The sequence below is a fragment of the Dermacentor variabilis genome, chromosome 11 (genome assembly GCF_050947875.1).
Source record: "Dermacentor variabilis isolate Ectoservices chromosome 11, ASM5094787v1, whole genome shotgun sequence".
In the NCBI taxonomy this organism is placed as follows: Eukaryota; Metazoa; Arthropoda; class Arachnida; order Ixodida; family Ixodidae; genus Dermacentor; species Dermacentor variabilis.
Genome location: NC_134578.1, coordinates 86,292,153 through 86,307,261, shown reverse-complemented (window position 1 = coordinate 86,307,261; position 15,109 = coordinate 86,292,153). Strand labels below are relative to the sequence as shown.

At 46.8% G+C, this 15,109-nt stretch overlaps 1 protein-coding gene and 1 non-coding gene across 2 annotated transcripts; both read right to left on the bottom strand.

Moving 5' to 3' along the window:
- Nucleotides 1-6,533: 6,533 nt before the first annotated feature.
- Nucleotides 6,534-9,138, bottom strand: LOC142563362 (globin-like). The gene is made up of 2 exons (XM_075673923.1): nucleotides 8,683-9,138; nucleotides 6,534-6,971 (listed from the first exon to the last, which is right to left on the bottom strand). Exons 1-2 carry the CDS (start codon nucleotides 9,136-9,138, stop codon nucleotides 6,711-6,713), a joined length of 717 nt encoding a protein of 238 aa, XP_075530038.1. The 3' UTR covers nucleotides 6,534-6,710.
- Nucleotides 9,139-9,354: 216 nt separating this feature from the next.
- On the bottom strand, nucleotides 9,355-9,553 carry LOC142565098 (U2 spliceosomal RNA). Its single transcript, XR_012824792.1, has one exon. It is a non-coding gene; the product is annotated as a U2 spliceosomal RNA (small nuclear RNA).
- Nucleotides 9,554-15,109: the final 5,556 nt, after the last annotated feature.

The window sequence follows — 15,109 nt, the reverse complement described above, 5'->3', positions numbered from 1 at the left end:
TTCGGTTACTTCTTTCCACAGTACACGACAGCATTGACAGACGCTGTTGCTAATGTTAGCACACAGGCGATGTCACCTATTGGCAATGGGACCTTGCACATAAGCGCTCGCGTTGTCACCGTTTGTTTAGATTTTTAGGGCTTCTCACTACCTGCCAGAGCAATGCCAGATAAGATCGCCATAAAAAGTCTCTGTGTGCGACAGGGAACACGAAACTACATATTAAAGTACAGGCACGGAATTTTTCGACAGGGTATGTGCGGTAGGGCTGTAGTTTCGAAATACTTGTACCAGTCTTAAAATCACGTACGCACTCCCGTATCAAGTTAAGCGCAAAAGCGAGACGTTGCGCATGGACACTCGTATGAGAACGGCGTACAAAACGGCCTTACAGCTACCGTCAAGTACAAGTACAAAGAAATTACTAGCGCTAGGGGTATACAACACCTTTGAGGACCTAGCAAGTGCCACACTCATAGCGCAGAGGGAGCGCCTCAACAACACACAACAGGGAAGGCACCTTCTTCAACGGCTAGGGTACCCACTGACACCTCAGTACTGCAAACAAGAAACACAACTCCTGCCTAACCACATTAGAGAGAATATTGTAGCAGACCCTATCCCCAAGAACATGCACCCCCCCCCCCCCCACAATTAAGAGAGAAGAGCAGCGCATGCACGCATGTTGCACAAACGCTTTTTCAGAAACCCAGATACATACTACACGGACGCTAGCCCGTATCCCTCGTCGCCACGTCGTGGGCCCAAATACACACTCGCCGTCGTCAATCAGGGGAACCTGGTAGCCTCTGCCTCCACCCGCGCCACATGCAACGCAGCAGCAGAAGCAGCGGTGATCGCTCTTGCAATTCGCGACGCCGAGAGCAATAGAAGGTCCGCCCGCGTCCTTACGCACTCACAAGCGGCTTGTCGGCTGTACACGAATGGAAGACTCCCTATACAAGCTGTACGAATCCTGGGCCGCTCACTAGAATGGACCCACGGTATCGTCTGGTGCCCCGGGCATGAAGGCGTGCGGGGTAACAAAGAGACGGACTGCACAGCTCGAGGTCTCACTAGCCGAGCTGTAGACCACACCATTCTTCAGCCCCGACAGACTGACGAGCGACCCACGAGTTGACCACAAGTCAACAAATACTACAGGACCAACGCCTCGAAAAAACGCAATACGCTACCCCACACAAAGCTCTCAATAAACTCGAGGCAAGGGACTGGAGCCGCCTGCAAACGAACACATTCCCACACTTGTCTCCTCTACGCGCAATCTACCCAGACAGATATACGTACCGGACATGTCCCTGGTGTAGCAACCACACAGCGACACTCGCGCACATAACACACGAATGCACCGACCGTCCGGGCGATGCAATTTCGCCATGAGTCACAACACACACACTCACTACGTGGTCTTGGGAGGCGATACTCTCCGAACTGGACCTCGGAAACCAACTGGCGACCCTCGACCACGCCCGGCAAGCCGGGATCGCCAGTGGAGCCCTGTCAGAGGGAACCATCCAGGAATAAACCGCCAAACCGTTTCTGTAATAATAAAATACCGTCCTCCTCCTTCGAAATACTTAATTTTGACTTTGATTGCACCATGTGTATAGTAGGCATAGTTAACCGTGTAACGTCGGACTGAAATACCGTCGACGGTAGTTGCTCAATAGCCTTGCTTTGGCACGTCCACTCTTTTGTAGCTGTAGGGATAAACAAGTCCATGGCGGCAAAGCTAACCTCTGTGAGCAAAGAGCTCCACGCCTCACTTTGTCATACCCTCCTCTTTTTATTTGAATAAACGAGGAAATGCATGATAACGAGCTCCGCCACGTAGTAAGCAAGAAACACCATGCGAAGCATAAACTCGTAGTACGATAGAAAAGAGATAGTTCTTGTGAAAATAAAGTTATAAGGGTTTACGCGCTAAAACCACTTTCTGATTATAAGGCACGTCGTAGTGGACGACTCCGGAAATTTCGACCACCTGGGGTTCTTTAACGTGTACTTAAATCTAAGTACACGGGTGTTTTCGCATTTCGCCCCCATCGAAATGCGACCGCCGTGGCCAGGATTCGATCCCACGATGTCCATGCTTAGCAGCCCAACACCACAGCCACTGAGCGACCACGGCGGGTTGTTCTTGTGAACAGCTCGTGAGTGGGGACACGTCTACCGCGACATAGCACAAATATGATACTTGCTATGTTTGTGGCAGCGTTTTTCCAATAGGCATGTACAAAGGTGCAGTCTCCGACAAGAAACGTGAAATCTCTTTTTTCTATTGAAAGAAATTTCGGAGGCTCTTAGAAGCGAACGCATGAATTCCAGATTGTGTACACTCAGCATTAAAACGATGAATTTACCTCGGTCCATCTTGAGTGCTCGGATTCAGCCAGCAAGTTCATTCTGAGGAAGAACAGGTGAGCACAATCTTGAACCAAAAAACCTAGAAATAACAATCATGTGTTACTGTTCTTATCTATTTTAGCAACATTTGTGAACGTATACTACGCAACCATTCTTTTGTTTCTAAAGCCGTTGTTGACTTCAATACATTAGGCGCAAATTTTAGCTTCTTTTATTAACCATAAAGCAGCATCTTATGTTTTTCGCTCTTGCTCCACTCGATTGGCCATTGTTAGCAGGAAGGGTATTAAATATACTACACTAGTTCCTTGTAGTGTTGCGGCATACAAGATAACTAACATGTGGCCTCTTTCAGGCCCAGCGAAATAGTGTCAAGTGGCGTTCCCAATATGACGGTTGCCTTTCGGACAACACAGATCAACGCTATGTCAGTTTCTTATGCGCAAATTGGCAACACACATTCAATACCTCAAACAGTCATGGTTTTCGAACAGTTTCTAGTGCCCAGTCCTTGCCCCAATGTTCTTAAAATGAGGCCTCTCGTGCCTGTTTTACTCCCATAATGCCCACATTTTCAATGCCAAAAATTTTGTCTTTAGAAATAACAATGCCTTAGAAACAATGTACCTCTGCAAGCATTGTTTCAGCCCCTAAAGATTTCATTCTTTAAACGGAAATAGCAATCCCAGTGACATTCTTTGCGCGGTACTGCGTCTAACCGCATGCATGTTTGCTTGCGAGGTCGTTCCTGCTTTGGAAAAGGATATACTACCGGAAACACAGAAACGGTTTCTCGCTGGTTTTAATTATACGTTCGTTGTGTTAACCTTTCTGACGAGCCTTGCACGCTGCTGCAAAGGACAGGCAATAAAATTTCAATTACACGTGTCACTAACGTGTAGTGGGGACTCCGGAATAGTTGTCATCATCTGTTCTTTTTTTACGTGCGCCTATATCAACACACTAACGTTTGTTGCATTTCGCTCCCAGCGTAATACGGCCGGCAGTGCCCCAAATCTAACCCGCTACTTGGGGGTTAGCGGCGTGACGCCACAGCCACTAAGTTGGCAGGCTAAAGGCGGTTTAAGCTGCGTAGCAAAATCGCAGCACTAGCGGTGTCTCACTGATGTGCAGCTGGCGTTTCCGAAATGCGGAACTCACTGGGTGCAGTAGATCATGCTGCTGATTCTTCACAAGGGAGAGGGACCACGTGTCTTCGAGGAGTTCCTCAGGCGGTCTCACTTCATCGGGTTCCAAGGCGAAGAAGCCATCGAGGGAATGGAGGCACCACAAACGATGCGCACTCACTTGCCATTTCGTCGCCTACCATTCCATCGGAAGGCAAAGTACGTCTACATTGCAAGAAACCCTTGGGACACCAGCATTTCGTACTATCACTTTATGGCCATGATACCCGACTGGGAGCTGCGAAATGCGAGTTCCTACGAAGTGTAGACACCTTCATAAAAGGATAAACCGGGTTCGGCGACTTCTTCAAGCATGTCGCAGAAGGCTACGCTCACAGAGACGAACCTAACGTTTTTTTTTGTGACTTACGAGCAGCTTGCGCAAAAGAAAACGCAGGACAATCATCAAGTTGGCCCGCTTCCTTGGCGAAGAGCATGGAAGTCAACTGGAAGACAACGACGACTTACTTCAAACTATCGAGGATCGTAACAGCGTGACGTACATGAAAGGGTTTCTCAAGGCAACTTACGAGGAACTGGCCCCCCTATTTGTCAGGGACCCCGAAATCCTAGCCATGATGGCAAAACTATACACTCAAGAATATCGCACACAGTTTAAGTAGGAAGTCAACTTTGTCCGCGTTGGAAAGGCCGGTGGGTGGCGCGAGGCCTTGACAAAGCAGCAGCTGGCGAGAATTGAGGACAATATACAGGAGGCTTCGAAGGACTCTGACTTCATGAGCCTGTGGGCGAAGGAGTGGCAGGACGCCAGGAATATAGCCAGCGCTTGATACAAAATTTTCCATGGCAGACAAAGTGAACTCAGAGAACTGAGCACGCAGAGATGTTAGAACTGAATGACTATTCAAATTTACTACAGTGGCCACGTGTTTGCATAACGACGAACTTCACAAGAATAAATTCCCCTGAAGCACCCTAAGCTGGTCACAGAGAAATTTCCTCGCTTGTTATCTTTCTTACAATGGCACCAACAAGAGTCGCCTGCATGGAAAAACCCGTTTATGATCGACACTTTGACGTCGCAGGCGTCGGCCGCAAACAGTCACTGTCAAAAGAACACGACCGCACCTGGCGAAGCCGTAATAACGGTGTCCACACTTTCGTGACGTCAACATTGGCAGTTCAAATGTCAGTCCTTGCAAGCACGAATTTGGTGTTCGCAAACACTCGCATTTCAAACCGTCAGGTTCGCCGTCATTGGAAGCCAATGCATAGCCTTTAAGTCGGCATTGGGAACTACTGCTTTAGGCTGCTCGCACGAGGTGCCATGAAAGCATAGAAGTCAGCACCAGCGCTGAGGCGCGTGCACTGGTGAGGGGAAGTTGCGAAATCGTATTGCTCGGCACACTTGTTCAGCTCCCCGGTAGCTTCTTTTAACGAGTTCATCTTTTACAATATGTCTTTCGAAGCCCGTTAGATATGGTCTTAGTTATATGCGGACGTTACAATATCTCATTTCAGTATTTCTTTCTGTAATAAATCTATTTGACATGCTGTATTGTGCAATGTGCATAGTTTTGTTATTCAGAAGCTCAGAATGTAAGCCTGCTGAAGTTGCATTCATTGAAAATGTAACTATTTATTGAGCATATGCATTCTTAACATGACAGCAATTTTAATATAGGGAGTCAGTGTTCAGGGATACAAATGCCTTATTAGACTAGCGAAGGTATGCAAGCACTCTAAAGGCAAAACGAGTTCGCTCACACAATTTGTCCGCAGTAAAAAAGTAGATCACTGTTAACATACCCACGACGTTCCGTGATACTCATTCGGCCATGCATATATGACAGTCCCACTTACCCATATTCACAAGATAATTCGACGGAGTTTCTACCAACGCAGTGATATAACCTGCACAGCACTTGTTCGTGAGGCGCCGCTGGTGTGCAACAAACGTTCTTGTGTTCTTAGCTGCAAACGATGTCTCAGCGCGTAAGGGTACACGGCATATACCTGTGCTACGGCCTCATAGTCCTAGCCCGAGCTCCGTAGTCTGTGCACTATATATGGTTGCACTCGCCGTCATTTTGTGTTCCTAAACGCATGACTGTGGTAAATTAATGGCGTGTGTGCTGTAAGTGCCGCTGTAGTGGTGCGTAGGTGCTGTAAATTTGTACACCATTTTATTATACAATCTTGCCTCGTCGACAAAAATACATTCTCGGCTGGGCAGACATTCGGCGTCTGCAGTCGTCAACTATATGCGGCGTCTGCACATAGCATCGAGCGCGACTTTTGTGCGTGGTATTTCCTCTGACGGACTGCTGGAACTTAGCACGCTAGCTGCCTCCCACAGTTCCTGCAAGCGCCTTCCTCTGGTGGACAATACGTGACTACGGCTGCCAAGGAAGTCCTTACAATGTAAGTTGGCACGTCTCCAGCATCCTTATGAAGATTGCGCATTATCTGCAGTTGCATGCGCGACAGCTAAGCAGCAGCTCCGCTTTTAGTGTACTGCCTGTCGAAGCTTTCGTTCGTTCAGAAACAATGTCGAAATGCAAATTTGTCACAAGCTGCGCGAAAGCGTGAGCCGTCACATGCATCGCCGTTCCGGGAGAGAACACGGCAACACCGAACATGCATTATACCGTCCCAACGCATCAAGCCTAGCGTTAAAACTGTTGCTATGATAAACACCACTCAGCTGGAACAACGAACCTTTCCAAGTATTTTTTATGACCGCACAATAAAAAGGTTCGATTTATTACAAATAGACAAGAAAGCGACTGGAATTCGCGAGCTCTGAGGGTGTCCCCTACGAGACGGTCCGGGAATTTGAAGGCAGGATTACATACACCACTGCGAATTGTCGCTTCGATTATTGGCGAAGCGTTATATTCTAGCCGGCTCCATGTTATCCAGCGATAGCGCATCTAGGTTGGCCTTCTGGGTTAGCTTGTTCGAATGCACTGCACCACGCAAGCCAGGCTGTGCGGCTAGTGGCGCTTGCGTGCCACCAGCGTTCACTGCAGGCGCTGGTGGTAACGGCTTTAACAAGTCCGCAACGTCGCAGTGGGCACATTTTAAAGGAGCACTGCTCGCTTCACCCAAGAGAGCCAACCCTGTCGTTATGCCGCTGACGTTTCCGGCGGGCGCCACAGTATTCGGCGTCTAATTGCCAGGAACGCTGTCCCGACGCTCCTCGGCCAGTTTCTCCGAAGCACCAGCGCCGGCGGTGGTTTCCTGTGTGGTCACTAGTCCCAGCGCGGTGCTGGAACCAGCTGCAGCATCAGCAGCGTCTGTCTTCGAGGGTTCAGCAAAGGCAGCGACCATGTCGAGCGATGTGCGTTCATCTCCCGACGACGTGTCCTGGCTGGTTGTCGAGAATTCTGCGGCCTCGTCGTACACGTTCCTCGTGATTGTGTTCATTATCTGAAAAGTACAAGACACCATAGGCAGAAAGGAAGGTTTGTTGCTGAGTTCTCCACCTGTATAAACGACCATTTACGGGGCATAAGACTGCTGCACCCGGCTAGTTGTTTTACTTCCAACTAAGTTTTTCGAGTAAACAAGAGCAGTGAAGGCATGAAAACAGCAAAATGTACCCAGCAATCACTTGCAAATTTTTCCGTTCTTCAACATTAGGTAGTGCTCGAAATGTACAACAGAATGTGGTTTCCCGAGTAGCCCGACTCACAAACAGTTTTAAATACAAACTCCAAATATTGTCAGAGCGCTAACTTCTTTCTATCTTATTATGTCCTTTGTTCCTAAACATTCTTGCCATTAGTACCATTCGATATCACCGTTTAGAGACAACGCTCGCAAAATTCTGTAAACGAATTAGCGTAAAACTGATACTTCTGAGATATTGATGCATTCGGATATGGGTATTCGTAGTATAGATATATGGGCTGCTGGAGCTCTCTTTAACATAAGATATCGTTTCGCAACCCTTATATTGCAAGTTATCAGCCATAATAAGAGAGACTCTCCAACTTTCAATCACACTGCTTAATATACGTAAATATCCTAGTTAGATGTGCTGCTCAACAGCAAGCAAGTCAAAGTCCTACTTCGTAAATGACAACACCACAGGTAATATTGTTACGAAAGATGTTTATATAGTTTTATTTATTTTATTTATTTACAGTTTATTTAGTTTATTTAGAGTTTATTATAGGAAAGAACACTTTCTCTTATCTTTCCCACCCTACGCCACCGCATCTCCGCTCAGAAACCAAACCCAACACAAGCGACATTTTGCTCCAGCGAGGACACTTAATATTTAGCCGAATTTGCTTAGGCGCCTTCTATAATTCCTGGGTGATACATAGCTGAAGAATGAATAGTAAATCTTGAAGGTCGACGTGAAATGGATTGCACACAGCTTGTTGCGCCTCAATTCAAATCCACCATGTCCTTTAGCATTTCTTTGATACATGGTGTTTTTGTGCTATCAGATGGAATGATCATAACAAAAGTAGAAAGCGCTAAAATCAACGAGGACAAGATAACAGACAGGACGAGGGCTGACAACTGAAATATTGTTAATGCTCTTGTGAATCTAGTACTTAGGTATTGTGAAAGGTTCCGATAAATATAGTTCTAGATGACTCTGTTAAATTTAGCGTGTCGTAACATATGTTATCATCCGTGCGTTATTCTGACATGAATATGCATCACATGATTACACAAATGAATTTCAGTAGCAGGTCAACGCTCGACCTGTCTTCTATCTGGCCCTGGTTCTTTTTTTTCGGTGGGGGGGGGGGGGGGTGGGGCTCTGTATTATTATGAACGGAAACCAACTCGTCCAACTTCCTATATCACGGCAGATGTAATGTGATGGACTGCTGACCTTGCCGCGTTAAATGAACAAGGTTAAGTCAGTGGCGCTCGCACGGCGCAAGTGCCGGCAACTTATGCGACACTGTAGGTCTGAAAGAGTGGTGGTTGGGTGCGTTAGTATTCCAACAGAAGGTAGTGTTTTCTTTTCCTTCTTTCTTGGTAGGGGAGGGGGTCGATTCTTCGGCTATTCTGAGACGAAAATAACACACGTCGAGTCTAGGTCCACCTGCAGCAAGGAACACTCCTCCTCTCTCGAAAAGGGTCCGGTGGTGCCTGAGAAGTGCACTCTCACCTCGAAAAGCCTCTCCCACGCGTTCACGGTGGCTGGCGTCATGAGTGCTCTGTTGCTGGCCACCATCTGCTCGAGCGCGGCGGCGAAGAGGCCCTCGAAGTTCGCGGGCCGCACGCCGACCCGCGGCAGGTGATTGGCGGCGTTCTTGCGGATCAGCTCGACGAGCACCTCGTCGTCCTCGATGCATTCGACGATGGCCGACAGCTGGTGGCCCACGGCGCATGCGTGCGCCCGGAATTTGGCGTCGTTGCGAAGCGCGCGCAGTTCCTTGTCCCTGAACCTGGGGAACAGCTGCAGGTACTCGGGGTGCTTGGCGAACATGCCGATGAAGATGCGCACGCCGTAGTCCGGGTTCCGCTCGCAGAACCTGCGCCAGCTGTTGCGAATCAGCTTCTTATCGTGTTCCGTCAGGCCGCAGTGCTGGTCGCTGAGGCTCTTCCGCAGAACATTGCCCATCTTGGATCTTCTTCCTCTTCTTCTTCTATAGGTTGGCTCTTCCTCGGTAAAACTGCGCAAGCACACTGAGGGATCAACCGTGGATTGGTTGGTAGGAGGTTTCAAGCAAAATTAATGACTGTGAGGAGAAAATTTTGTGCCGAAGCTGCATATGGCAAGGTTCTAGAAAACAATTTTCGGGCGTCTATCGAACCACGTAGATTGACACTTTCTCCCCATACGTGGGCCGATCCCGAAGATAGTGCAATACCGGGCCGACCCGCGGCGGATGTGAAGCACGCTTTAAGCGCTCCGCCAACTTGCAAAAATTAGTTATCTATCTTAGGTTCAAATACCACCCCTATAAGGTATTAAGAAGATATCAGGTATTAAGAAGCTGATAAGAAGATACTACGCTTTCACGCGCGTTGGCCGTGTCTACGTTCGCAATGCCCTCTCTTTGTCGGCGTTCCAAGCGCATGTGTATCGTCTTTCCTTTCCTTTCACTCATCCATGATGCCTGTCGCGTAACTGTGCTGGCCGCCAGGACCGCGACGTGTAAAGAAATGCGAACCGTCCATATGTGGCCCCCATCCCACAATCTTAGAACTTTTCATCGGAGCAACGGCCAGGTTTTAAAGGGAGTTTCTGGGGAACCAATTTTGTGTGGCCAGCTGTGTTTTGTGTGACCGCTCGTGGTTTTCAAGTGACCTCACAAACATTACTGCACAGCCAGACGTCGACCAACGCACGATCGCCTTGGTGGCAGTGAAGCAGTGTGGGCCCTCGGAGTGCGGTAAGGTTCGTGTCTGTTGTACGTGCCGGCATTCGCTAGTAAAAGGTGTCGTGCTGCATTTCGTAACAGCATGGGTATGTGTACCCCCCGGTGCTTCATCATTTTCCGAGGCTGAACATCGTGGAGCCTCGCCTCGCCTTCCATTTATGTGCATACGGCATTTGGCGCACGGCAATAGACAGCGCGCCATTAAGGCATCAAGGAGCCCCCATACACAGCTTCGCCGGTCATCCACCTTAACATTGTGCAATGGCACTGAATATGTCAAACAAAATTAGTTACTGGAAATTGTTAAAAGGTAACTAGCACAGATATGATTGTAATAATGATTAAATGTTATAGTAAAATTCAGAATACGAGAAAACGACATTGATTTCGTGCAGTTCTTGCCTCGCGCAAGTTTCAGATGGCATCATCGCAAATGTTTTGGTGGATAAAACCCAGATCGGTAGGGTCAAAAGAAAACATTTCCGGCAGAGTCAAGTTGACTCCAAACTTGCGAAAGGGTTTCATCAATAATATTTTTCTTTGAATAATAAAACGGTGCCATGTTAAGGAGTAACGTTCTCGAGATTCATGTTTGGAGAAAAATAGTAGAACTCACGCATATGTGAGATTCCATGACAACCGAAGGTTTAAGATTTACTGAACTGTCTTGACTTCTCTTCTTCTATGTAGCACAGTGTAACTTCGCTGTATGCACGCTGTGGGGCCATCTTGTTCTCTTTACTTCGTTCGCCGCAATAGGCTGCGGTTTGTGTCATTCCACTTTCCGGCTACAGACAAGTCATCATCATAGGCTGACGGTGATGATGACTTCACTGTAGCCTTCTTCAATTTTATTTTATTTATCTTGTATCTTGTTCAGCTTCTCTCTTTGGACACCTACCCAGTTCCACATGCCAGTTCGGGGGAATCGGCTAATAATGTTCACGCACCCAGTGCCACATGCCAAGCTGCACCTGCCCATTGGCCCAAGTGGTGCACTCATCAAGGCAGCAGCATCCAGCACCCGCAAAGCGAGGGGAAGTCCCACGCAAAACTTTCCTTTAAAATGACAATGATCATAATGCCAGACATCACCAGCGAGCGTAAATGTTTAGTTGGGGGAATCGCCAACGTAGTGTTGTAAGCACCACTTCAAACTGTCTAGTGTATGACACAGGGCCACGGTAATATATTGCATTTGGATGGGACTTTGGCGTGAATAGGAATTCTTGAATCAGACATTTAACAGAATCTCTAGAGGAAGGTACCGAACATTTTCTAAGTGATGAAATTCAGTGACGAAGTAAGCAACCACAATTATTTTTTCATGTTGTACATTTTACTCAATTTACTTCGCACATTCATTGATTTTTCTGTAAGGTTCCAGTTCTCCACTTTCGTTAAAGTGTTTCTCTCTTTGTCCTAGGCCAAAGCAACAAGCATCCATAAAGGGTACTTGAATAAAATGGACTGGTTAAACAATATTTGCGCAACAGCATTTAAAGATACATAATACAATTGAAAAGAAAGTGTACTTGCAAGTGAAATTGCGTTACTACTTTCAAGGAAAACTGCGGTACACACTGTCAGACGTAGGCTAAGAACCGTCAGATACAAAACAAAATTAAGTCACATTGAGCAAAAGGAAACTCAAGAAAAAGAGAGAGAGAGAATCAAGCAAGCCTGCTTTTGCATTTCTGCCAAATGTATACCCACATTTACGCCAAATTTAACCTGCAGGCGTGCACATCAAATTTAGTACAAATGTTAAGATCATGAAAATAGCGAAAATCACAGTGTAAATTACTTAACAAATAGATGCGCTTCTGTGGACTCTCTCCGTGTTTCGCCAGGATTGTCTTTGTTTATTGGTGTTTCCTTCTTTGAATCAATCGCCTTACAGATGTAGGAAACGACGTAACCGCTTTATGGTTCGATTGGTGAAAGAAAAACTATGTGAATATGCAAAAAGGGGCTTGCTAGCTATGGCACTTCTAGTAGAGCCGATAGCTGCATGCCACAAAAAGCAAAACAGGGATGATATTGCAACACAGTGTTTATTTCAGCTGACCAGATCTTCACTAGATTACCTTATAGCACTCACACTATTTGTGTTCCAGTTTCACATACACTTACTGAGTCTTTGCTAAAGATGGTCTTACAATCGCCAATGTAAATATTGGTCCGGGTTTCTCAGATCCCATCTGGTACATTTCTCACAAACACTGCGAATGTGCACGCTCTGCTCGACGGAGGAGAAGTATTTCGTTAGCGATCTTTCAATTTAAGCTTATAGTCTGACGTCAATGCTGAAATTACCGGCCGTCACTCCTGGCGCCTGACAGATCGAATATCGACTGACGTGCGGCGTCACGGAAGATTTGATCTAACAGCTCTTTCACGCTGTCGCGAGGCACATTTATTGTTAGTTTATGAGTGAATGGAAGAATTGTCGGGCGCCATTGTACCTGGCGGTGTCAAGAAAATATAATAATACCTGTATAACGTACATTTTGATAGTCTCCTACATGTCGCTGCTCACTGGCGTACGTCTCCTGCCGTGCTTCTTAGAAGTTGCTACCACACGAGCACGACAAGTGCGTCTGTGTTCATGCCACAATATTCTATTTTTCTGCTGTACGTAGCCAGCACACAGCAAGAGATAAATCACAGCCGGTTTTGGGGGGGCACTCGCCGACGCCAGCTTGCGATTCTCAAGCGAGAACGCAGTGAGAAGCACGGCGTTTTCCTTGCGCTGTGTACTGTGCACAATGTTTGTTTTAACGCCTCCACACGTGGCGAGTTGCTTCACGAGTAAGGCTAATGCTGTGACATAAACTCAAATAATGATGTAGAATGAAAACACAGGACCAACGAAAAAATGCGCTGTGCAAGTGCATTTTAGGTACTTCAACGAACCGATGATAACGCTGGGGCCCGTGCGATGTAATGGGACAGTCTTGCAGATTTCCGTAGCCACTGCACCCCATTACCTATGCGCTGCGCACGCTCTGCTTCGACGGGAAACAGCGTATCTAGATCACTGCGCAAAACAAGGATGAACCACTGACAGTCTGCATGACATTTGCTTGCACTGAGACGTCCACTAATAATAGTGGCACTGCAGTGTAGCCCGTTTGTCTGAGGAATGAACTCGCGGATTTTGACGGGAAACGTGTTTAAGAACGGTCATAGGGGTTCGCTTGCTACATCCGATGTACGAAAAGATGTTATAGCATTATCGTTTATATTTTTACAACCGTACTATACACGCACCATGCTTTGGTATCATAGTGTAGAGGAAAGACGCCGTCGCTCAATAATACATGTTTCATGCGAACAGATGACGCCGTTGTCGAAGCTACATTTAGCTACAAGCTCAACTTTCACAGAGACAGTACGTTTGTCGATCCGAGCTGAAGGGGTCGCCATTGAAATAATTAACTCATTCAAAGTAGATATAATCAGTGTAATTTGTTATCTTGTTACTTTAATAATAATGAAGTATCAAAAGAACATTGCGTAATCTATGAAATTCAAACCTGTGCTTACATGTCGGAAATGTTATAGCACTAGAGCCAAGGAAATTGACTCATAGAGTAACATAGTAAACGACAAGAGCGGACACTCGAGCCGTTTCGGGGCCGAGCTATGGAGGTTCGCCGATTCCACCAGGTGGCAGGGCACAAAAACAAATGTGGCTGCGGCTGTGGTCGTGACTTGCAGTGGCTCGCAGTGGGTCTCGACAGCCATTCGGCCACAGTCATAGCGTTGCTCACTAAACTCTATGGCCACGGCAATGGCGTGATCGACGACGGCGTGATTTTTACGGCGTGGGGCTGGCGTGGTCCACGCCGTGCGAACACCCCTTCATCCCTGTAGCTGTGGCTTGCACCTTTATAAAATGGGTTTGATACGGCGATCGCTCCTGGGTTTGTCTTGTGCCAGCTGCTCCTGCTGCTTCGTTGCCGCCGTTTCATGGTAAGACCCAAGTTGTTTGTTCTTTTGAATGTGTTAAACCTTTTGTATCCCGTTACGACACCCGCTATTCTGTAACCTGTGACTGTGCGATCGGGCATTGTTAACATTGTTTCATAGTGGGAATGTGTCGCAATGTGAAATTTGGCGTCAAAAGTATTTCCTTCTTTGCACTTGTGAAAATTTAACGCTTGTTGAGTTGCTTGTGTTTGCGTAAACAAAGCTTTTGCCGGCTACGCTTCTCAGCGCGATGTTATTCTTCTCAGCACGATGATATTTGGAATGTTCCGGCATTTCATGGGAATTAACAGTGAAAGCGGAGGATCGCATAACTCCGTTGCTATGTTAGCTAAATTAATGGCATTTGTCCTTTTGAATATCCGTTCCGGCGTGGATACAGCAAGATTGGCGTCGCCGTTTGTTTTTGTGTGGGCGTCCATCAGAAAAGTTTTTTTTTGTAACAACTGTGGCTGAATGCTTTGGGGAATGAGCAGTGTAACATAACTTGTCGGAACAGGCGGTTGCAGAGCAGGGAGAGGAGCCGTGATCAAAAATATCTCTTTTGTCAGGTCATACCTTCGGGAGGTGTTGCCTACGGAAAGTACTGCTGTGTGAAATGGTGTGGGAACAGTGGCAGGACACAGAGGTAGCCTGGCATTAAGTTCTTCTGGCTGCCACGGAATGACAGGTGGTCTTTTATGATCATTTTCTGGAGCTGTAACTTGTTACACTCATAAGGTAGCTCTTCCTTATGGCGTTAATCTTTGTGCACACATACTCGTTTTCCCCCATGATGTAAATCGTCAAAAGTTTTCACACTGCATGACGCACATTGGCTGCAAGCGTCTAACACAGCTACTATGATGCTATAAACCTTTTAAATGCTGCTCTACTTATCGAACTTCCAGATTTGACCAGCTACATTAGTTTAGTCGTGTGTACTTTTACAGTTCTGTCGAGAGCTAAAACTGCACTAAGCGGGAACTTTTCGGCGTGATATTTAAAATTAATAGCATTCTGCTCGGTACTTCTGTCTGCAAATGTCATTAATACTAAACCTTCCAGAGACAATGCCCAGAAAGATACGTAAAACATGACTCCTTTGATAATAAATATCTTGTTTTTTCCCTAGGGCCAGGATATGGCTGCAGTATGCTGGGCGAGAGGACCTCCTTTCAAAGCCAGCTTCAGCAGTGAGCAATAGATATTTCGTGCGCAGTGAACACTTTG